The sequence below is a fragment of the Camelus dromedarius genome, chromosome 11 (assembly GCF_036321535.1).
Source record: "Camelus dromedarius isolate mCamDro1 chromosome 11, mCamDro1.pat, whole genome shotgun sequence".
Taxonomy (NCBI): domain Eukaryota; kingdom Metazoa; phylum Chordata; class Mammalia; order Artiodactyla; family Camelidae; genus Camelus; species Camelus dromedarius.
In genome coordinates, this window is record NC_087446.1 from 59591933 (window position 1) to 59617525 (window position 25593).

At 31.5% G+C, this 25593-nt stretch overlaps 1 protein-coding gene across 8 annotated transcripts in view; it reads right to left on the minus strand.

The window, feature by feature from the left end:
* USP15 (ubiquitin specific peptidase 15) overlaps nt 1–25593 on the minus strand; it is a 107715-nt gene that overhangs the window by 37533 nt on the left and 44589 nt on the right. For 4 of the 8 annotated variants that reach the window (XM_010989147.3, XM_010989150.3, XM_064491146.1 and 1 more), the window contains 3 exons: nt 21922–21983; nt 7892–7978; nt 1978–2122 (listed from right to left, as the gene is read on the minus strand). In XM_010989147.3, the coding sequence (XP_010987449.1) occupies nt 1978–2122; nt 7892–7978; nt 21922–21983 (294 nt within the window). Of the gene's footprint in view, nt 1–657; nt 753–1977; nt 2123–7891; nt 7979–21921; nt 21984–25593 lie in introns of those variants that run through there. The other 4 variants (XR_010382953.1, XR_010382954.1, XM_010989149.3 and 1 more) reach the window with 3 other exon arrangements.

Consider the following 25593-nt stretch of genomic DNA (forward strand, 5'->3'; position numbering starts at 1 on the left):
TGCATGAACACTAACCCTTGTTCTCTTCTAACAGACTCAAATTTTTTATGCTTATGCTATTAAAATTCTTATGAAAATCCTATTCTTAATCCTTGTGAAAAAACACCAAGATTGGTTTTCCATACTAGAATATTAAAAACAAAACAAAAACAAAACTCAAAAGCCCTCAAGCTATATCAAGACTCCAGATGAGAGTGATTTTGGTAGTGAAAGGATAAGCAGTTATGTAACAATTAATATGAGTTGATGATGTGAGAAAGAGTTTCCTGATACTGATGTAACCATCAGCTACATAAACCATTTTCCAGAGATGGTGCTAAAGATGATTTTTCAGTGCTTAGGTAGGGTAGTCCAACAGATATCCAAACAAAATTACAATTTGTCTGCCCTGTCCCTAACTCTGAAAGCTCAGTAACCATGCAGTTAACTCTGTTATCTAAATAACTATCAGGATAAAAACATGCTTTGGATTGCTCTTCTCAGATGAGATCCCTTTCTCCTCTTTCAGAAAAATAAAGATAAATTATCTTAAAAATTCTTTATTTGACTAGTGCTAAGATCCTAGAAAAAAAAAATTCCTGAAAAAAGTAATTCACATTCAAGTATAAACAATATTAATTGTCAGAGAAGGTTTAAAGGAATAGTTTATTAACCTACACAGTATCTGCTTGAGCAGACAGGCTATTTCCTTGACTGGCTCAACTCTAAACCAAGACATCAGGAATCAATCAATTATGCACTCTTGTATTTTTCTAAAAAAAAAAAAAACAAAACTGGTTTAGAGAGTTAAAACAGTTAAATTCTAATTTTTCAAGAATGCTATAAAACAATGGTTAATTTAGGAAATAACTGGATTAGTGACAATGTAAAAAGGATTTATTTAGAACTCTGGAATGGTAAAGAGACCTATACTTTTCTCAGATGGTCAAAAAGATTCACAATAATGTCCTTTTCAATTCATACTCTGTTATTTAATCTATACCTTTGGAGGGTGCCTCCTGGGCACAGGAGATTCGGTATTAAAATATGAATGGAGAACAGGATATTGCAGATTTAAAAATAAAAATTCAGAAATACAAAAAAAAAAAAGACTTAACAAAAGATGCTTAAAATTCAAATTATCAAAAGAGTATATGACTTGGGCTTTCTGAAATACAGAATTTTATTTGTAAAAGGGAAATGAAATAACCAGCTCTAATATTACACACAATGACAGTGATATTAAAGTATATACAGATCTCAAAATCAATCAAATATATGTATACATATATATACATATATATATGTATACACATATACACACACACACATACACACATATATATATATATACTTCAAAATCAATCAAAGACATAAATATTTCACAAGTTAGGCTGGAAGAGGGTACAAACAGAGCAGGAAGAAAAGGGAAGCTCCATGGAGAAACAAAGGGAAAAAAGGGCAGTGATCTCTTACATCCTGAAATTGAAAAGACATTAAGCGAAAGTGCTTGTTAAAATATGTATACAAAAGGTTCATAAAATTGTCTTATTTTTTAAATCTTAATTTCATATTAAGGTAAAAACAATTTTATTTAGAGTTAGAACACTGGTGACCATAAAATATGAGTCTCTACCGTTTCCATCAATGTCCAAAAAAAGCAAGAGACTTCATATAAACGAGAAATCTCACTAGGTTTTTCTTCTTCTCAGAGAGCCTAGGTTTTGCTTGGAATTATATTTTTGCATGAACTTATATTCAGCCTTCTACTGTGCAGTAATCAGTCACATGTCACCTAATAGAGGATCATGATAAGATATTCTTCCACCAGTACTAGAATGCATGAGTCAAATGTGTTTGCTTAAATCTTCCATGAAAACAGAAACTCTCAAAACACACATGATACTCATGTTTTGACATGTAAAACTCAACTCTACTCCTCTTGAATTACTGATTTCCATAAAACACATGAGTTTCACTTTGTCTGGAAACACCTACCTGAATAGCTGAGTTCATGAAACACGTATTTCCCAAGTTACTTAGACCACAAAGGCCTGGCTGTTCATTGTTTCTTCCAGGTTCTGAATAATCATAGTTCTTATAAGCAGTATATGATGGGAGACAATAATTTGAGTTTTTCACACTGGAAGAAAACAAAAAATATTTTTTATAGTGCAGCCAATTATCATATAGTTAAAATGAACAGAGCACTTTAAACCTATTTGAGATAAGGGCTTTATAAAAAAAATGACTAACTACCTAACTCAGGTACTTTTAACAGGAACCTAAATGAAAATAATCCCCTTAATTAAAGTACTTCTCATTCAGTCAACAAAATCATTGCATCATATACTACACTAACCAATACAAACCACAGTACGTCTTTCTGCCCTTGATTAACTGGAGCTGCTTCACAGCTTGCTCCATTCTTCATTGCTCCATCAAATTTAAAACATTCAGATTTTAAACACCACCCGCAGCAATAAGTCATCTCATTCATGTCCCTTTTACATCCTGCTACTGTAATAAGAATGAGAACAGTAGAAACAGCGAGAGCTGTGCTTTACAGGTGAGAGCATAGATTTCCAAGGCTTCTGTGACATCACTTTTCTGATGCACTGAAGATTCTATTTGTTGTATTCTAGACCAGCAAAATCTAATATTCAAATGCAGAAAACAGCTTTGGTGGATGGGATGCAAAAATGAAGTGATTCTAAGCAAGTACATTCCAGTATTATTTGGCTTTTCTTTCTTCTAGTTTGTTAGATTAATGTAGTTTATTTCACTAGATAAATATAACTTCAGGATAGTTTATACTATGAGTATAATAAATATTAATCTTAAAAAAACTACAAAATATTCAACCTCAGAGAATCAGGATAAATTCAGAAAGAAGTAAGAGAAGTCAGTAAGTTAGATCCCTCTTGATTTTGTGGAAAAGGATGGATTCTTCCCCAATTTTTAACAGGTTATCTTACAAGATATTTAGGATGGATACTTTGGATATAATTCAAAAGCATACTTTCGATCACTATTTTTTTACTCCTTAGAACAAACCTGAGCAAGAGTCAAGGTCATTTGCTAAAAGCAAATAATGATGTAAATAAAAGAATATGCTTTACAAGTAAACATGATAAATCAGTAACTCTTACAAAAACCTCAACTGGCTACAATTTATACCTGGTATTATTTTTCAAAAATACTTTTTACTTATAATTTCAAATACTTTCTATTGTAGCTTCTACACTCTCACTTTATTATTACAACAATTTAAGTGAACTGTACTAACACCTGTTCTAACAAAGCGTTTAGTAACATCCACCCCCACCAGCAAACCAAACAGGTAAAACACAAAACCGTTATCAATCAAATATTACACACACAATTCTATCTCATCAATATTTTTCCATTTTTAAGAATACACCCCCTCCATCACAAATAAAAGACCAGCTCCCAGACTCAAAAAACAATCCACTCCCAAATTAAGCAAAAATAACAAAGCCCAAATAAGTGTAACCTTGATCAATTCATAGAATTGTAGCTGTTTGCTTGTTTTAAACTTTAAAAAAGAGCTCAAGCATATTTTGGATTTTGTAGATCACTAGGCTTATAGTTCATATTTTACTCTATATTACCAGAACTAATAAAGTGTGCAAAGCGTCTAACAGCAATTCAATATATATTCACTCAGTGATTGGATTCTAACTTCGAGGACATGTAACAAAAAGCTGAATCTTATTTTTCTCCCCTGAAAAATTTTCCCCCCTTTAAGAACTGCTTAAAAATCAAGGTCTACTCTGTATTACAAAAATACAAGGCCTACATTTTCTATACATTAAAAAAAAACCCATATGTATTGGGTATAAAATTATAATAAAACATGAAGTCAGAATACAGAGCGAAATATACCCAAATGCATGCTTGTGTATACATACACCTCCACATCCACACCGACATTCACCCAAGTGAAAGGACTGAAAGCACATTTACACGCTTATTCCTTAAGTTTATATTCAGATATCTCTATACCCCACACATAACACAAATGAAAGTTGGAAGCGCTACTCTTCTTTATGGCAACAGGATGGAGTTTGCTGGGATATGGATTCCTATTTACTGAGAGAATGAACAAAAGTCTTATTTGCAAAAGCAGCATTTGGTTTTGTCTTTTAAGATCTGAATCCTTAAAGGATATCTACATTTTAAGTGACAAGATAAGTATAAATCTTGCACAAAGACTGATATAGTCTAGATGCTCAATGATAATAATGCAAATGTTTTAATCATCTTGATTGGTCACTTACAATCCACATCTTATGTGATCTTTCAATCAAATAAAGTTTGTCATGGAAAATACCAAAACCAGCTGCTCTTCAAACATTTTGACAAAGTACATGGAAACCTAGCCCCTAAAGAAAGCCTCTATTCTATCGTTCATGACTATTTCTGCTATTTTTTTTCCCCTAAAGACTGTAAGCTAGCCCTCATCCTATGAGGTTATGCTACTTTGAAAAAATAAATTTGCCAGTAATCTTAATGGGAATGTTAATGCTATATTAGATTAATTCTATCATCTTAAATGAGTATGCATTAAAAATATAACATTCCTTTAGTCAAATTGACTTGTCTTTCTATAAAAATTTGAAATTGACTTTTCAATTGGCACTTACATTTGACATTATAAACATTATAAATATATAATTTAATCCTCAAACTATAATTATGCTCACTTTACAGTTAATGAAATGAAGCTTTCGGCAAGTAACTTGTCAAAAGCCAGATGGCTAGCTAGCTCTGGCAGTCTCCAACATCCAGTTCCTTTTCATCACTTAATCTCTTACAGGGAGTCATCTCCATTTTAAATAAAAGAGCTTTAAATGTATTAACAGAAAAACAGAATGTGCTCTGATGTGGAATGCCAAGAGTTGAGAAAATAAATATATTAAGAAGATTTTTAAAAAGCAGTATTATATCAAAGCAAATGTAGCAAGACAGAAGAAGAATGCAGGGGGCAGAAAGAAAAATTTTGACACATATTAAAAATACACTTAAATTATAACTGAGGCCAAAACAAATACTGTATGGATTAACAGGTAAAATTACTACACAGGATAAACAAACAATACTCTGACATCTGATTCTTCATAATATTAGCTTTAATAAAAACTTTATTGAATTTAAAATACTTGCAAGTATACTTTATTATTTTTATGACTAATAGTCTTATTTCTGGAAATGAAAATTATATATCTTAATAATGTATCAGTTTAAGTCTTGAATTGGTAAATAAATGCCATCTAAACTTGTAATTTTATGTAAAATCTAAACTGATTTTAATATATACTTTATACTTGGAGTATATCTCCACATATATGAAGTTTCAAAAATGTACTTAATCTAAAAAGGTCATTTCCTATTTTACATACTTTTAATTAAGACACTATGCTATTTCCATCTGAAGTCTTAAGTAGCTACTTATTTCCATAAGGTGAATAGAAAGTCAAGAAATAAATTTTATGTGAAATAATTATTTAGGTAAATATGATAATATTAATTCAAGTCTTTCAAAGTTTAAAAATAAAACTCTTCATTTTATAAATGTTTACATTTTGTTCCTTGCTAAGAAAGGTAAGTTCTACTTTCAAGTAAGGTGGTATCAGTAGCTATTTGCTATTAAAATTTCCTAATAATGAAAGGACTATTTCAGTGTCTAAAACAGACAAATATACATAGGTAAAAATATAATGTAGTCACAGGAGAGGAATCGTTAGTTTATCATGTTCTAAACTTGAAAAAAGTCCAATTTCTCTCAATATTTTCTGCAGTCAGGGATTTTGAGATCAGACTGTACTGTCATATTTTTACTATGAGGGGGAAGGAAATAAGACAAAAATAGAAGCACCACACCACATATACTAATATGGTGACTCTGGTCAAAATACAGTCTATGTTCAATACAGTCTATATCAACGTTCAAAATCTCTCTCAGGACCTACCACTAACTATAAACACCTGTTATACTTAGAACTAAATTCTCTTACAATAAATGTGGGAGCCACCTGCAACTGGTAGAAACACAAGTAATATTTTATCACCTATGAAAAAATTACTTTTGATGAATTAAATTAAGAGATACCATGTAAAATACAAACCGGATTATAGAAGGATATTTCATTTCCCTCCTTTGCCTGTGGACATACATTTTTGTATAGAAGAGAACATACTACACTGCAATTTTGGATATTCAGTGTCTTCAATATTTCACAATTACCCTACAGTGTACATTTCTTGTGATTACTGAAATAAATGTTTTAAATCTTATTGATAAATATGGCAAACTCTTTTTGAGTAAAGTTGGACTAATACTCCAACCACGCAAACAGAATTCTTACAAGAATAGATATCATCACTTAATTTTTCCCAGGAAGACTGAAGTGGGGGGTAGTGGATGGAGTTTTTTAAAGTTTTAATTTACATGTTTCTAGTTAGTAGTGAATTTGAACATTTAAAATGTTTCTTTTATTTTTCTTGCCTAGCTGCATCATTTACCCACTTTTCTGTCTTAAAAAAATTTCTCACTGAAATGAGAAATTTCAATGAACTTGATATATTAAGAGTATTTGCTCTACATTTGTCAATTTTCCTTGTTTATTTGCCTTTTAATTTTTATATGCCTGACAATGAAGAATTTAATTTGAAGTTTTAAAGAGAAGTTTTTAATACCACCAATTTTTCCAACAACATTTCCTGGACAACCTGCCCATTCTCCATTAGTGTAGAACGCTTTCTGATCACATTAAATTCTTTTACATATAAAGATCTATTTCTTTTCTATTCCACTGATTTGTAGATATATTCTTAGGTCAGTACCATGCATACTGTTTTGAGTTCTTATATCTTTATAACAGGTTGTGATATTTGTAGAATTAATACTTTTTTTTTTCCTTTCTGAAGTTATTTTGGCTATTCTTACATATTTATAATCCAGATATATGTTAAAATTAGAATCATTTTATCATGCCCTCCCACATGAATTTTAAGGGAAAATCAATTAATTCTTTATAAATTCAATTAATGGTTTTTTTTTAAAAGATTATTTCACAAACAATTACAGTCTTTTTGAATTTTCTCTTTGAAACAATCAGATGCCATTTATGAACTGGACAAGTAGTGTAAATATTTAACTATGTAAACCACAATGCAAATATCTAGGAAGTAAAAAGACAATAATCATCTCTGGATTAAAGTTCTTCCAATAACTGACTGGACTCCTTACAAATAAAGTTTTCTTTTTATGTTTTTTAGAGAACCATGCCAATTTTCAAGGTAATACATCATTGTCAGATGTTATCCTGAATCTTAAGCGACTTCAACTTTTTTCTTAAAGCAATATAGCACACACTTTCACATAATTTTTATAAATCTAAAGATTCTGAATGTCATTCATGATGGAGCAAACGAATTGTTTCTCCAAACTTAAAAAAAAACTGCCTTTGATAAATAAAAATTTGTGTATGCTTTCCTGTTGAAAATCACTGATACATACTTTCAAAAAATACTATATGTTGTCTGGGATCACATGTTTAGTTCTAAAATGACATCTGAAATTTATATTCTTTCTAAGAATCTGAATTCTAAAAGATTTCTATATATATTTCAATAATTAATGTTTAGAATGTGAAATTCTGAAAGCGCTTTCTTTAGTAAATTATTATAGTATATATATTAAATCAAGAAGTTTATACCTGTTTTCTTTCTTGTGAAATTACTCCTAGAAGAACTGACCAATGATTTAAGAAAAAATCAATTTTAATGCATTAAAACTTTATCCTAAATTTTAGATACAAGAGAATTTTTGCAACCACAATAGGGCGATCAATTAAACAAAGAGTTTTTAAGATTCAGTGCTTACTTTCTGTTGTTGATGTTGTTATAATTATTTGATAGAGATGAAGGAGAGATCTTTGGTAAAGTTGAAAAATTGGATGCACCTGGGGACCTTTAAAGATATGAAAATGTTAAATTAGATAAAAAATGCTGAATTTTGAAATTAATTATGAAATAAAGAAAAGAACTAACAGATGACAATGTATGTAGTAAATGAATGCTAGAAAACAGATTTATGAGCAAAATCACCATATATCCTTTGGTTTTTGATTTTTGATGTATTCATTCATATAAAAAATAATGGTATACAAGGGAATTGTTTCCAAAAGGAATTTATCAAATTAAATATAAAACCTGATATTATTCTTACAATTCTACTAAAGCAATACACCGATTTTTGAGTTCAGGTAACCATTACTAATATTTTACAATCAATAATTTCCTTAAATCAATGGAAATAAAATATTAATTTTTTTAAGGGAGCATGTAAAAGAAATCCACTTTGTGTCTCAGTAGGTACCATGGCATTCTAATTATGTACAACACTGACACAGACATCAGAGGATTTACCAATTTTTAAAAGTATAAGGCAAGAGGGATGAAACAGCAAGAGAATTCCAAACATAATCCCAAGAAGTAATTTCTGGCCAAAGTTATCCCTGCAAAAACTGAACAGATATAAACCTGACTATATATTACACACCTCACTAATTCAGAATCTTTTTGGAGACTCTCAGTTACTAATGGTTTTTAATCAAATAATATGCTTTAAAGGTATGATTTATAATAAACAAGGCTACTGCAGAAGAATGATTTTAAAGTACCTAAAATTCTCTGAAAGATTTAATTTCTCTTATAATTTTGTGTACAATTTTAATTTAGTAGGCAACATCTAGCCCATGGGCCATAGCTAACTTTCAGTTCAGTATCTCAGTCATCGTAAATTCTAAATCAGCGAGGCCCAAAGTGATTAGTTTTAGAAAATTATTTTATTTCCTCTATTCAGGTACTAATGAACAGTGAAACGGTCCATGGGCAGGGAAGTATAATCTACAAAGTTAGCTTTAAGGTAATTTGGATTTCGCTAAATTAAATGGTGGGTAATAAAATTTCTTACATATAAAAATTTTATTTAACTTCTGAAGTTTTATACATTATGAAATCTTGGTAAATTTTTTTCTTCATTTTAAAGGAGGTTTTTGTTGTTGTTGATTCAGGTTGCATACAGGGATATCTATTTAGGTGCCCTTCTGACAGAAGACCTTTACAAGATTTTAACTGTACTAAGCTCAAAACAAAAATCAAACAAGTTTTAATATAAAACAATGTAGAAAACACACTTAAAGGCAATTTTAATATCCTAATATTTTAAGGTACTAATTTAAAAATATTAATCGAAATACAGAAGTATTCTGGCATTTTTTTGCCTTCATGTTAAGAATGCTAAATTACAAAAACATTTCAAAAACACTGAGTTTGAGTTATACTGAATTAAGGAGGTTAATTTTTCAAAATGTGACCCATTTGACTACAATTTAATTCAAATCATCATAGCTTTTCAGGGACACAGATATAAAATGAAATATTACTTTGTACTTAAGAGTAGAATTACGAAAATAAAGATTTATTACTTCATCCAACAAAGTGGCTAAGGCATATATACATATACATACATACGTATATATTTTTTTTTTCCCCTTTTCCTGCCTGTCTATGGCCTTTTTACTATTCATTAGCAACTCTACCCCAGGACAGTAATAGAAGTTTCTATGATATTCATTAAAATACTCATTTATTAAATGATTACATTATGCTTTGTCCCTGTTAAGTACTAGGAATACAAAGACAGACATAGTTCCTGACCTCAAATAGCTCATAATCTAACAGGGGAAAATGACACATAAGCAAAATAACTATAAAACAGTATATGTTTTAAAAAAATTTTAAAATTATAACAAAATATAAAATTTTGTGGGTAGTAACATGAGGTGATTGTAAACTGATGTGTATAGTTGGAGAGGTAGGTGGGAACTGGAAAGTGAAAGTATTCCACGTGGAGAGAATAGCATGTGAAAATGTGTGGGACTATAAAAACCATGAAGTGTTTAAGGGAATTATCAATTTATTGGCTGAAAGTGTAGGAAGTATGTAGTGATAGGGACAGAGGTTAGTAAGATAGTTATGATAATAAATAACCTTTTATGTTCTCTGAAGGAATTTGGATTTTATCCAATTGCACTGTGGCATGTTGAAAGATTTTAAGAGTATCAACATAATGAGATTTGTATTTTAGAAAGGTAACTCTGGAGAAAGAAAGAGACTGAAGATTGGAAAGTCATTTAGGAGACTATAAAAACAAAGGTGAGAAACAATAAAGACTGGGACTAACGCAGTGGAGTGGGCAAGAGCGACATGTCTTGGAAGTTCAGGAAGCAGTTCTCAAAGTACAATCCATGCACACTGAGGGGGCTACAAGATCCTTTCAGTGCATCTGTCCATGAAGTCAAAACTAGTTTAATAAAAACACCAACATGCTTTTTAAATGTTACTTAACCTCCTTCACTGGGTGAATACTTGCATTAACAGCACAAAAACAATGATTGGTAAAACTGCACAATGCGAAGGAGGGCCTTTTACATGGAGTACAGTGTGAATAATACCTCCAAGAATTGTGCATACACAACCCACTCAATCAAACAGGCAGCCCTGGACAGGAAGAGCCAGCCAGCCAGGGGATTTGTCAGGGAGGTGAAAACAGTCCACAGATTAAAAATAAGAGAAATTCTACAGGAGATAGTTATCAAAACGAAGTATTAAAGAGAGGTCAAATAAACTAGGTTTCAAACAAAGCTGGGTGGGGTAGGGTATAGCTCAGTGGTAGACGTGCATGCCTAGCATGCATGAGGTCCTGGGTTCAATCCCCAATACTGCCATTAATAAATAAAATAAATAAATAAATAAACAAACCCAATCACACACACCCCTGAATTTAAAAATAAAAGTTAAACTAAATGGTATTCAGAGGAAGTTTATGGGATTTTTGTTTTTATTTTTAAAGATAAGAGAGATTTGTTTATATTTACAGCCTAGCAGGGAAGATGACACTGGAAAAGAAACAAAAGCATAAACTAGGGTTAACTGAGTGTCCTCCATAGATACGGCATTTATATATGAAGGAGAGAGGAGATAATGAAGGAAAAAAGCAAGGTCTAGGAAGTATTGGGATAAAAACCATTGGTAGAGAGAGTGTCCTTAAATAGCATGGAGATCAGAGAGAAGGATGGATGTGGTCCACAGGTAAATATGAAGTATGATAACACTTTTTCCCAATGCTGCTACAGGCATTATTGTTAAATTAGATCACTTATCTATTCTGATTCCAACTTCTGACCTAGATTACACATAGCCCAACCCAGCTAACATTTGTGGAGTTAATTTAGGGGTTAATTAGTCAATCTGTGGAGTATAACCTGAGCTCTTCAGCTCTCTTTCTTTGATATAATATGGAAATTACACTGTTCATTAGCAACTCTGCACTAATAGCCTTCTGAAGAGACAAGAGAAAAAAATGCTTAGAATATACACAGTGTAGACGCTAAGCCAGTTATCTAGTGTTAAAACTAATTTTGGCTTGTTTGGGCTAGGTGTACCGTAAGACAGCAATTCATCTCTTAACAAGACAGAAAAAGGTACAACATCAATTTACCTGAAATGATTTCATGAAGACAGAAAATTAAACTTCATCCCTGACAACTGAATGCAGTATTTTAATGCCTGTATTCCCAATGTTTTAACTAAAAGCCTGCAATTCGAGGCTAAGTTGAAATTCTTACCTCAACAGAAAAACAAGGCTTATTCTTGGTTAAGTTACCTAAATATTTAACATACATGAAAATCTAATACCATATTGAGCAATCAAAATATAGAGAAATTGAGTCTGAATGCAGACACAGCAAAACAATTATTTTAAAAATTTTTAGTTAATTTCAAACCTGACGTAAAACAACCGAAATTTGTAAAATACTATAAAACAAAAATTATCTTATTAAGAAAAACAAAACTGACCTTAAACTCTCCCCATTTCTAACAACCATCTTAAGGTAAGTTCGTAGAGAAAAAGAGAAACTTAAATCTCTTGAAAGTTAAACACTGTCACTGCTGTGAGATACAAAATTAGTTCAGTTCAACAAGCACTTGCTGTGTGTCTCCTTTATGTCAGGCCAGGTGTTAAATACTTAAAAAATAGAAAGAGAGAGTTTAAGGAAATTTATATATAAATTGTTTCTCACAACTTAATTTTTGTTCCTTATTTTGAGTGATATATATGGGATTTGACAAAACATTTCATTTAAAAAAAATAAAATTACAGTTACTTTCTTCAGCCATTATGAATCTCAGCACCAAAACTGCAACTTTTATTTTTGATGTCTAATAGAAATTTCCAAATATACACAAGTTCTCAAGTACCCAGTATCAGTCATTCAGCTTCAAAAATTGTTAACATTCTATCACTCCTGTTTTATCTATAATCCTTTCAGCCTCTGTTCCTTCATGTTTTTGCTGGACTATTTTAAAGTAAATCTCAGACATTTATGATTTCACCTGTAAACACCACATATACATCCCTAGCAGGCAAGAGATCTTTTTTGATACTACTCTCTGTCCCAATCTAATACTCAGTTCATGTTTACATTTTTTACCCCTCAAATGTCTCAGAAGTTGGTTAGTTTGAATCGGGATCCAAAGTAAGTCCGTAACATTTGCAGATCAATTTTAGTAACTTCAAAAGCTCTTACAGCTCCTACCAACTAACTTCTCTGGTTTCATCTTACTGTATTTATTTTCCATTTGTCCTGACTTCTGTATCTATTCATACAGTTAACCTTGACTTGTATGTTTTGCTGTAAATTGCTCAAATCCTTTTTGGAACAAACCAGGAGAGAAAGGAAGAAATAAAATATCCAGTAATTTTTTTTAGTACCTGTGAATATCATGTATCTATATGAGAACTCTATATTTAAGTTACATTCATTTATGCATAAAATGTACTATCAAAATGTCCTAACAGCAATTAGATTTGGATACGACTTTTAAATACTGAATCTAACACTGGCTTATAATAAGCTTGACTGTGACCATGCTCTCTTTGGTAAAACTTGGAGACATAGTACTAGATTATACATTATCTTATCACAACAGAAAGTAGACACATTGTCTACATGAAGGCAATATTTAATCAATGTGCATTTTCAGCATTTCAAAGTAAAATCTGCATACACACTCAAGATCTTAATGACTATTAAATTGAGGAACCTCAAAGTACAGAATTATGGGGAGTGTTTATTTATGTACACAAGCATTTCCAAAAAAGATTTGGAGTTTGGACCACTAAAATAAAATAACCAGGAAAAAACAGTTTATCGGTAGACAGCAGTACACAGAACATTCATTCTACCATTATGCCACCTTTATCATTAAGTGGCAAATACCCAGGAAAGGATGTGTATACTTAAATAACAAACAGATTTATATGTAGTTTCTTTTTCTCTCCAGGAATCCTGCCTTTCCAACCAAGTACCTTAGTTATCTTTCTTCTTTTAGTACATTTCATGAGTGATCTATATCACTTGTTCCATTTCCTGACTAGGTATTCGTCTCCTCTTTTCCTATAATCTACTTCTCATTCACGCTGTCTCCATTTGTCAAATACACTGAATCTCTTCTGTTCTCCCCCTAATCTCTGCATCATTTAGCACTGCTTACCATTCCCTTTCTTCTAGAAGCTCTTCTTTCCCTTGGCCTCTCTGACAAAATAGGATCCAAGTTTCCTGAACCTTGAGGATTATCCCCTCTATTTGATCTTTGTTTTATATCATTACTTAGAGACACCCTTTAAAGTTTAGTATATAGTTCTTACCCCAAACTTCACAGTCTCAGAAAAAGTCATTTTATGTCTTTTTCTCAATGAGAACAATAGTAAGAAGATAAAATGAGATAATGTATGAAAGAAAATTTATAGATTCAAAATGTCTTTAAAAATGAAAGCAAACTGCAGATTTTGGAATATTATCCTAGATTTATGGCTCACAGGTTGCATTTCAAATTGAAGACATGTTATTAATTAAAAATATATGACTATGAATGAATGAATGACAAGGAATGAAAAGCTGGCTCTTGAGCCATCCTCTCAACTCCTACAAATCAAAGTCACTCAATCACCCACTTCTAGTATCTGAACAAGGTTAAAATTGGTAACAAATCTGTATACTTACAAAAACTTCAAGAATGCACTTTCTGGGGACAGGGTATAGCTCAAATGGTAGAGCACATGCTTAGCACACACAAGGTCCTGGGTTCAGTCCCCAGTACCTCCTTAAAAAAATTAATAAATAAGTAAACCTAATTACCTCACCCCTAAAAAATAAAGTACAACATATTAAAAAAAAAAAAAAAAAAAGAATGCACTTTCTGTTGGCTATAATAACCATAGCTCTCTGGTACCAAAATAAAACTGTCACAACCAAATTTACTAATGTTTCAAATGAGCAGAGACTATCATGCTTATAAATACTTAAAAGGTCTCTGTACAGTTTATTGTTAAAATGAGAACAATACTTTTTCTGACAGTACTTTATTAATTTCATTTTAATAATTTTATTATTTTATATATATATACATTTTAGCATTTTAATAATTTTCAATCTAATAGGTCTATCCACTCTTTCTGAATCAATTTATATAGTTAACCTTGTAATTACTATATATGCAAATTGGGTTTAGTAACTTTAAAAAATTCTAAAGAAGTATATGCTAATTTTTTCTACCTGTATTTAAACAGGTACAATATCAAAATGGATGGTGTAAAAAAACCCAAAAAACCCAGAATATTGCAGAGTCATCTAGATGTTTATTATTTATCCTAACTAAAAGAGTAGTATGCCATGGTTTTATTTATAAAGTGTATCGTCTCTCTAAGCAGAGCACTCAGGGACAGAGTGGTGTAAAAATAATAATACTGCACTAGATTAAGTTTATACTTAGTGTTTCAGTTACCAATTTCGAATTCCATTAATCGGAACAACACAGATGGCAGAGGGATGTGTGAGTTAAGAACGACTAGCTTGGTTTTCCATTTGATTTTTTTAAACTCTCGTGCCTTATCTGGTTGATTCTGGATTCTTTGCTGAGTGATTTCTAGCCTACAAAAACTGCTGCTTCACAGTCATCAATGACTCTTAATTTTTTTCACCAGATTCTTAATCTTGTGTAACATATCCATATTTTTGAGTAATTAATAAAAATGTCTGAATTCAATCAACTTCTCATGCTACCCTCACAAGAATTTTTGCTTACTTCAGGAAAATAGCAAAATTTGGATCTTTTTATTTCTATAATGTTAGTAATCTCAAAGGCATCTTTTGAAATAATTATACCTAAATGAAACCACACAGAAAAAAATTAATAGTACAACTTAGTCAATTAATATAAATAAATAAAGTTGCACTGCTTCTAACTGAGGAATAAGGTGTTAACGTTAAACACATTTTCTGAAGAAAGGGATAATCTATCGGTTTCTCCTTAGGAACCTCCAGGCTTCTAAAACTATTCTACTTTAAAATAACCTTTGGAAATATAAGATGTAAGCAGCCACCTATACCCAATTGAATAATTAGACTATCCATCTGATGCCAACACTTTTGGAAAAAAAATAGTCAATTTAACAAAATAGAAAAAAAGTTGTTTAAGCTTTCCTAAGGTATCATTAGAAAATATCGTGTTTTTGAGAGATTTTAAGAAATTAGATACTTAAAAACTAGATTACAAATGCAAGTTCTGAAAAAATTAAGCACCTGAGTATTTAAAACTATAGTATGAATATAAAGATGAAAAATTCAAATTATATATTGATATTCAGCAGAAAAATACAGATAGAAAACTTTTGAATATTTTTTAGGTAGGTTCTTAATTTTTTAAAAAACAATTCTGTTTTACTCCCTTCCAGTTTTATGAGGCATAACTGACATATACTGTAAATTTGTTGAGGGGTAGAGGGTAATTACTTTTTTTTTTAATAGAGGTACTTAGGGACTGAATCCAGGCATGCACTCTACCTCTGAACTAAACCCTCCCCTGCCAGGTTTTTAGATTTCTAATATAGATTTTGTGTTGTCTTAGAGTGTATACATTTTTATAACTATAGGACTACATGTTTTAAACAAAATTGTATTTTACCGTTAACTTTTTTTAATATTTGACATTTTTTCAGATGAGATATATGGTCTCCATTCTGATAAAAATGGGCCTACTATGATTCTAAAACCTTTAGAACAATTAAATTCTTTGTTTTCAGTGGTATGGAAAAGTCACACAGATACTAACATGCTTTCTCTTAGTGAACATACGCCCACTGTAGTGGTGCTCTTACATTTTCTTGCTCATAAGCAGCCCCCCTCATAAAGATTTATATTCTGCTGGTCTTGGGGGAGGACTCTGGAAGCTACCGCCTATGGTGGTTCACACAATACATATTAAGAAACATTACCTATAGAATTTCTCAAGTGTGATACCTAGACCAACAGCATTAGAATCTTACCATAGTGTTGTAAGCTTATTAGAAGTGCAAACTCATAAGCCCTACCCAGACCTACCACATCAGAAATTCTGGGGATGAGCTCTAGAAAACAACGCTATTAACAAACTCACGTGATTCTTCCTTCTATCACCTATTATAGCTTTTAATGATTTTTTCTTAGCTTTTAATGCTGTAGGTAGGAACTGATTACGTGCTAAGCAGTATGAGCACTGGACAGATCCCAGGTCAGAGATGTTCATTAGAACCAGCATCTTCATTCTATGTTGAGGACCAGGGGTTGTTTCCTGACAGATATGACAATAAGCACATAAAGCACATAAAACAGGCTATTCTGTATCTTAATATCTTGAAATTTCTTTCTTGAGGAACTTTAAATTGCATGCCCTCTGCTGGAGTCGAATTTATCTAGTCTACATGTGCTTATAATGTGATTTCAATGAATATACAGAATTTTGCTTTTTAAAAAAGCTGCATTCATCCAGAAAAAAGAATCTACATTCTTACTTCAATTATATACATATAAATAAAAGCAAATGGTAATTCCTCAAACGTTTTTTTGGCTGTACTTCTATTTTCCTCCACTACAGGTGCTTTCTCAGTGATCTTAGGTATTATGTTTTTATGTAGTATGTTCTGTTCTCAGTTCACCTAAACGGTTCTGAGTTAAATCTCATTTTTTTTTTTTTTTTTTTACTTTTTCTCTCAACTGTATGTTTTAAAGTTTATCCAGTTTTGGGGGGAGGGTATAGCTCAAGCGGTAGAGTGTGTGCTTAGTATGTATAAAGTCCTGCGTTCAATCCCCAGTACCTCCTCTAAAAAGAAGTAACTAAACCTAATTGCCTCCCTCCACCTACTCTCCCCTCAAAAAAAACTAAAAAAAAAAAAAAAAAAAAAAATTTATCCAGTTTTAAAGATCTCACCACTGTTACTTCTACCTGCTGTACTGGTATTCCACAGTATGTCACCATCATTTTTCTCATTCATTCCACCAGGGATAGACATTTAGTTAGGTTGCCTTCACATCCCCACTACCACAAACAACGCAGCTACAAAGACTGTATATTCAGCGACCTGCGTAAAAATTCCACTGAGCGCTGGGTCAGAGGGATTAAACATTCCTGATTGGTGGCACTAGTCTGTATTCCCGTCATAAGTACATAAGATTTCTCCCACAATCCTCTGAACACTTTATACTAGCACCCTTTTAACTTTTTGTCATTTTTGATGGCTATTAGGTTGCAGCTCACACTTTAATTTTTCTGATTGGTAGTTTGTGTATCCTCTCAGCTACCTGTCAGCATTTGGGCTTCCCCTTTTTTAAACTATATTTTTTATTTTTTTTTAAAGTTTGTTTGCTTTGTTTCTGTTAATTCATACCAGTTCTTTACACACTGTAGGTATCATTTCCTTGTAGGTTTAAGATTTTCTAAAACTGACACCTGACTTTTAACTTTGTATATGGTTCTTTTAACAAAAATACTTAATTTTGATGTAATCAAATCCACTGATTTTTCATGTTATGTTCTGGGAGCCCTAAGTCATAGATATGCTACAAAATATCTTATTAATGTTAAAGCTTTTTATTTCTTATTTGGGTCTTCATTTCTCCTGAAGTCTGTCTTTGTATATAATGTGTGAGCTCCAAATAGTTCTAATAAAAGCTAAGCACCTATCTGCTTTAAGCAATCTGCTTCTTATTGCCTAGCAGTGCCACTTATCAAGTTCTCATACATACATGAATTTTTCTAAGCTCACTAGCTTATTCCAGTCTATTTGCCTCTCTTTTGCTAGGACCATACTGTTTTTATTACTATAGCTTTGTAGTAGTTCTCACTATCTAGTAGTTCAGCACTTCCTTCTAGGGCCAGGACCTTGATTGGTATATGCTAATTTTGGAATGAATTTGTCAAATTTCTCTCTCTCTCTCTCTCACACACACACACACACACACACACACACACACCCTAAAACACCCTAAAGAAAAAAAAGCTCAGGACAGAATTTTGAATATGAGGCACTGACATGACAGATTTACAGAAGCAGACTAGGTTAAGATTATCATGTAATCTTTCATCTTTAATGAAGTTAGAATTTTTTTCCATGAAAGTTTTATGCATTCCTAATTAGGTTAATTTTTGTTATGCTATCTTCTAGTATTATATAGCAGGGTCAGGAATGTACGGCGCACAAGCCAAATGCACATGCTTTTTAAAGTAAAGTTTTACAGGAACACAGCCATGTCCATTTGTTCAATGTCCACTGCTGCTTTCGAGTTCTATCAGCAGTTATAGTTGAGTCAGAGACCCTATGGTCCATAAAGCTAAAAATATTATCTGGTTCTTTGTTAAAAAAAAAAAAAACAAAACGCTGACCTATGGGTGTGGAAAACACCTATTAATTTTTATAAATAATCTTTTATTAATGTTACTGAATTCTCTTAGGTTTAGTAGTCTGCTGATTGTTTTCGGATTTTATGTAGATGACTGTATCATGCAAACAGTGAATTTTATTATTTTTAAAATTTCGATTCTTATTTGGTTTATGTTCAAAATTTCTCAAATATAATGTTTGCTACAGACTTTGGATTTATAGGCTTTATTGAGTTAGGAGAACTGCCTTTTATTCTCAGTTTTCTGATAGTCTTTTCATATACTAGAAGCTAATTAAAAACTTCTTTTGGGTATTCTAATAACTATCATTTAGCAATTTATGACATACTGTTATATGGTATTTCTCACACTTTACAGTGAATGGATACTTAACTTTTCATGTTTTAATATTTGGGTTCCCTAATAAACTGGTTGATTTAGTGAAGAATGGGGCTCAACTGTACTTCTGTGTATCTCCATTATACACCTTCATTTACCAATATTTTATTGCATGTATATAATATGTAAGGTATTATATAAGAAATTGTATTCTCTGACCAAGCAAGTAACTATAGCTGTTTAAATAAAAATGGTCCTGAGCTAGACAGGAACAAAGATAATAAAAGAAAATACACAGTTTTATCTCTCAGATGAATATCAATAATTTTAAGTAGAAAAGATCTATCAATCTTTGGAACTCATGGTATTTTTATATTAACCCACAAGCAATTCAGTAATTTCAGAAATTATTTAAAGCTACAACAAGTATATAACAATCTAAAGATAAGCTAGAAAAAAACAGTAGTTCTGATCTAAAGACTAAATGTGAATATTCACAAAGAAAATATTCTTAACTTCTAAAACTTCATCAATCAAGAAATCTACATGATACTACCATGTACTTTTAGTATCTTCTTATACTAAGTTCTACCCTTATATCCAACTAAGAGGAGTAAAAGTAAAATATAACTAATATACTTAGGCATATGCCCATGAAAAATTTTAAGTAAAACACTTCACAGAAGATAAAAAAGAAAGAGAATTACTCACTAAAGGTGCATTTTAGTTTTGAAAAAAATTAAGTGGCAGGTCATTCTTCTCTTTCATTGGCTAGGTTAGCAATTACTAAATTATTAATAATTAATTTGAGAATCATTATTTTAAGGATTTCAAAATACAATTCACAACCCCTTATCATAAAATCTGAAATTCCAAAAGCTCTAAAAACTTAAAAATTTTTTCACAGTTCACTTGAGAGCAATCTATCTTGAACTGATATGAGCTATTTATAGTCCTTACTTATTCTCTTTAGTGTGAATACCTGCTGAATATTAATGTGCTTAATTAGGAGAGTCCCCTGGACTCTACAGAAATAGTAAAATAACAGGTGACACATGTACCGTATTACTTCTCAAAGGTTTAAAAGTCCAATTATTGAAATTCAATGAGCCCTTGGTCTCTGATAATGGAGTGTGGATCTGAAAATCCTAAAACCATTAAAAAATATCCCCTCCCATTTGGTATGTCGCGTTTTCACTCTGTTGCTTGTTTTCTTTACTGTGTAGAAACTTTTTAGTTTGATGTAGTCCCTTTTGTCTATTACTGCTTTTGGTACTTGCGCTTTTGGTGTCATATTCAAGAAATCACTGCCTAGACCAATGTCATGAAGCTTTTCCCCTAAGATTTCTTCTAGATTTATAGATTCAGGTCTTATTTTTAAATCTTTAAACCACATTTCTGATAAGGGAGTAATATCTGAAATATACAAGAAACTCCTACAATTCAATAGCAAACCCCCCACATAACCAGATTAAAAAATGGGCCTAGGATTTGTTTGAATAGACATTTCTCTAAAGAAGGAATACAAATGGCAAAAGGTATATGAAAAAGATTATCAACATCAGTAATCTCTGGGGAAATTCAAATCAAACCACAATGAGAGAGATACCAATTCACATCTTTTAGGTTATCAAAAGAACAAAAGATAAATACTAGCAAGGATATGTGGAAATAGTAACCCTTATACACTGTTGGTGAAAATGTAAAATGGTGCAGCCACTCTGAAAACCAGTATGAAGGTTCCTTAAAAAATTAAAAACAGAACTACATGATCCAGATACCTCATTTCTTGGTATATATCCAAAGGAAATGATACCAGTATCTTGAAGAGACATCTGCCCTTCCAAGTTCTTGGCAGTAAATTTACAATAGTCAAGATAATGGAAACAGCCTAAATGTCTGCTGATAGATAAAAGTATAAAGAAAATATGGTATATACATATGATGGAGTATTATTCAGCCTTAAAAAGGAAGGAAATCCTATTATATGTGATGATGTAGATGAATCTGAGGGATATTATGCTTGGTAAAGTAAGGACAAATAGTGCACGATTCACTTATATGAAGTTATGTAAACTAGTCAAATTCATAGAAACAGAGCAGAATGGTGGTCTTCAGGAGCCAGGGAAAGGGAGAAACGAGAAGTTGCCATTCAACTGGAACAAAGTTTCAGTTTTATAAGATGAATAAATTCTAGAAATTTGCTGTACAACAATGTGCCTACAGTTAATACTGTAAGCACACACATTTAAAACTTTAAGAGAGTAGATATCAAGGTAAGTGTTCTTACCAAATTTAAAAAAAGTTAATCTTTTACTCCTCTGTCTCTACCTGTGCTTTAGATTCTAAAACATATTTAAATAAAAAAAAATGTTGCTTTCACATCAGGTTCATTTTGACAGAGAGTATCCTTTAAATAGACACTTAAAAAATCACAAAAAAGCTTGAAAAATATTAAACAAAATGTTTAATAGTGATTTGATTCTATTGAGACAATGTACCATAACATTTATAACATATTTATACTGTACCTTATTCTAAAAGAGATTTGAATTGGAGGGCTTTTTAAATACAGCATATTAATTTAAGTGCAAATTTAGGTAACTTCTATACTGAGAAAAATATATTCAAGTAGAAAAAAGGTATATATATATTTGCAACATACAATTAGGTTCTTCTATCATTCTGGATTTTATTATCTGAAATCAAAGCTTCAAAGTCATGCATTATGCTATAAAAAGTGGGAGCACTTACTTAGGAGTAGAAGGACCCCTTGGCCATGTTCCATCTTCATTTTTCTGTTCTATCACTAATACCTGCAAATATGACACAATAAAAGACTGTTTTTCCTTAACCCTGAAGTTAAAGTAGCTTTAGAAGATTAGCTGTATGTGCTAAGAAACTAAGCAAATCTGCAGTTACTTAAAGGACACAGTAGACAAAGTGAAGAGGTATTTCCATTCTGACTCTAAAGCAGGGCAAGGGAGACAAAAAGACCTTATTTGTAATAAGTCGGCAATGACAGTCAGGAGGAAAGAAATTAATACACTTGAGGAAAATTACTGGTTCCATGGCTTTAAGTATAAAAAAGTTTAAACCAAGTACATAGAATATAAGTTCCTTGAATTTAGGAAGTACGTTTTCTATTTCTTTTCTATTTGTAGCCTGTAAAAGTACCTCGCAAAAAACAGACGCTCAATAAATGGTTAGAGTCGTTGTGAAACACTGATGTATGATCTGAGCTAACTATTATTATGCAAACACTGAGGAACAGAGACAAAGACAATTCCAAATTACAGATTATACATTATTTGTGGCTTTGAAATTTGTCACACTATCACTGAGTAAATTATAGACTCTTTTAATATATAAGTGATAGAGCCACATTTGTGAGAATCAGACTGAAGTTCCCTACGGCAGCATGGTTAGGATAGATAAAAATCACCTCTGATAAATGAAAAGTATAGGTCAAGGTGAGCTACACTTTATTTTAAAACAGCTCAGAATCTTTTCTCTTATCTTTCAGTCTAAAAAAGAAGGCTTTCTTCTAGTTTTTCTAGGGCCTGAATCTGTGCAAAGAAGAAAAACTAAGCAACATAATTAAAAGAAATATGTGATAATCTCAACAAGAAGTTAATATCTAAATTTCTATAGAGAACTATAATATGGAAAACATACCCTGAATTTCAAGGCATTACAAAGTTGAATATATTCTACATATTCAGTTTTATTAACTCTTTTTTCTTCAAGTTGTAATTCCGCAACCTGCTCTACATACTCTTAGTAATATACTTTTATGGGCTGTTTCAGGCAATCTGTAAGCTGGCATTTGGGTCTTAACCATGTAAAATGTAAGCTTGTTTCAAAACACATATAACAAATATAACACATAACAAATAATAAAACACTGATTTAAAAAACTCATGGAACCACACTGTTGAAAGAGTATGCTAATTAAAATACTTAAAGTGATCTTTTAAAAAAATTCGTATCTCCTACTTTCAAAAAACATACATGAAGCATATATGTAGCATATAAAGAATAAGTGCACTACATACCCACCATCCTGATCCCTCTCTGACCATATTCCTGTCCTACCTACCATAGGCAATTATCCATGATGCTCAGTTTTCCTGATATCATTCTGATATAGTTATATATTTATATATTTTTATAGATTTATAAAATTGAATTCAGTGAGTAATTTTTAACACCTGAAGAAAGGTTTTCCTTCACTATAACTTTTAACTATATAGGCATCTACACAGATATTATAATATATAAATACACATATATACATACATATTTAAACTTCGTCTCTCATAGGAGTTAAATCAGCTATAAAACAAAAGATTTCAGCCACAGAAAGTTTCAAAGTTATGCACTTAATATCACTGTTTATGGTCTGCTTTGTAAAGGAAGGTCCTAAAGCTGAAGTAAGATTCAAACAAATTATTTAAAGTTTAATCGTAATATGTTTCTAGCAGTACCGGCATGTAAAATTCCTTATGTTTCTACAGTCATAGATATTAATGCTGAATGGTGCCAGAAATGTGAAAATTCACTCCTTTATTCAAATATATCACTTTCTGAATAAAATTTTGCTCATGGGTAAAACTAACTAAAAATAAAAATACTTTTAGAAAGATTTCAAAATTTAATTAAATTGAACACATGCATAGAAGGGACAGAAATAAAGACAACACATTTTCGGAGGCAAACTTTTCAATAACATAGCGTTGTTTCAGTTTTTACAGAGGATGCTTTCAACTTCAAAAAAAAAAAAAAAAAAAAGAATTTAGTCCAGGGAACTGTTTAGTTCATTTATCATCAGTCAGAAAATAACTAGCACAAAATCTGGAAATTTTAATGCATATTCTTTGAACCATTCCTATTGCAAAAGATCAAACGTCCTTAAAGATACTTAATAATCTTATTAAAATAATTTATTCTGTCCTCTTCATTCTGATAAATGGATTCCTATCAAGAATATCAAATTATTTAAGTTCTCTAAGCTTTCGCTTTCTAAAGTATACAACAGGTAGAATAATAGCCATTATATAGAGTCAATTAACGAAAAGATTTAAAGAAGTAATTCTATGTATTTTAAATTGTACTCCTGGAGCTACCTCAAAGCCTGATGGATGGTAACCAGGGAGAGAACTGTATGTCTACTGGAAGGCAGAGAGAGAAAGTTGGTTGACTAGGGAGAGTAATGCTGACTAACCAGTACAGTTCCAAATGTCTCCTCAGCTTCAATTGGGTAACTCATTTTAATTGTAATACATATTAGACTTTGTAAGATTTCACTTAAGAATATAATGGCTAAAATAAGTCTGAAAATCACTGTTTTATAGCCTAGTACAATATCTGACTAGGCATTTGCTAAAAATTAATTTCCCTCTGTCCCTCTGAAATTTTTAATAACATATATCACATATCAATAGTAATTTAAGTAAAACAGAAGAAAAAACCCAAAAATTTGCATATACTGAAACACCAGGCTCTGTGTTAGATACCAAAATAAAAATAAATAGGACACAAAGTCCAACTGAAACAAGGACCTCATACTCTAGTTGGGGAGCTTAATATGTAAGTAACTAAAGCATATAATAAATGATACAAAGATATGTATGTAAATCATTATGGAAGTTCAGAGAGCAATTTTTCTCTCCAAAGTAAAAAAAAGAAAAAAAGAAAAAATCCTATACCTCAACTAAATATTGAGATAAACAGAACAGGAAAGGCTGAAGAAATGATGTGACATTTGAGTTGGAATGTAAAGGATAAATAATCTGATCCGGTCAGATTACATGATAGGATGGGATGCTTATTTTAAATATTTGGATCTTTAAAAGGACTTTTTTTCTGGATGAATGCAGGGATGGGAAGAAGGGTACAACAGGCAGATGGAACAACATACACAAAAGTGCAGAAGTATGGTACAGCATAGTAGGCTCAGGGAACTATAAGCAGTTCAGTGTGGTATTGTCAGTGCAAATCACAAGGCAAGGATGATCTAAAGATGCTAGAGGACTAGGCAAAAGCATAAAACATGATTTGCATGCTGTGTTAAGGTGCCTGGATTTTATTCCACAATTGTTAAGGATCCAGGAAAGGTTTATGGAAAGGAAATAATAAGGTTTACATTTTAGAAAGAGTACTCTGACAGAAATATGGAAGACTAGGAGTGGACATGCAAAAGACTGGAGGCAGAGGGATCTGTTAAGAGATTACTGAAAGATAAGGGCTGGTAATGGAATAGAGATATTTAGAAGGTAGAAGTCAGTAGGACTTGCTGATTGTGTCCAAATATTTCCATTTCTCAGCACATTTATTTCTTTGGATTATATTATAAAGAAAGACCAAATTGAGCGTTGATACCTTCCAGCAGAGGTTGGCAAACTACAGTTCACTTAGCTCACT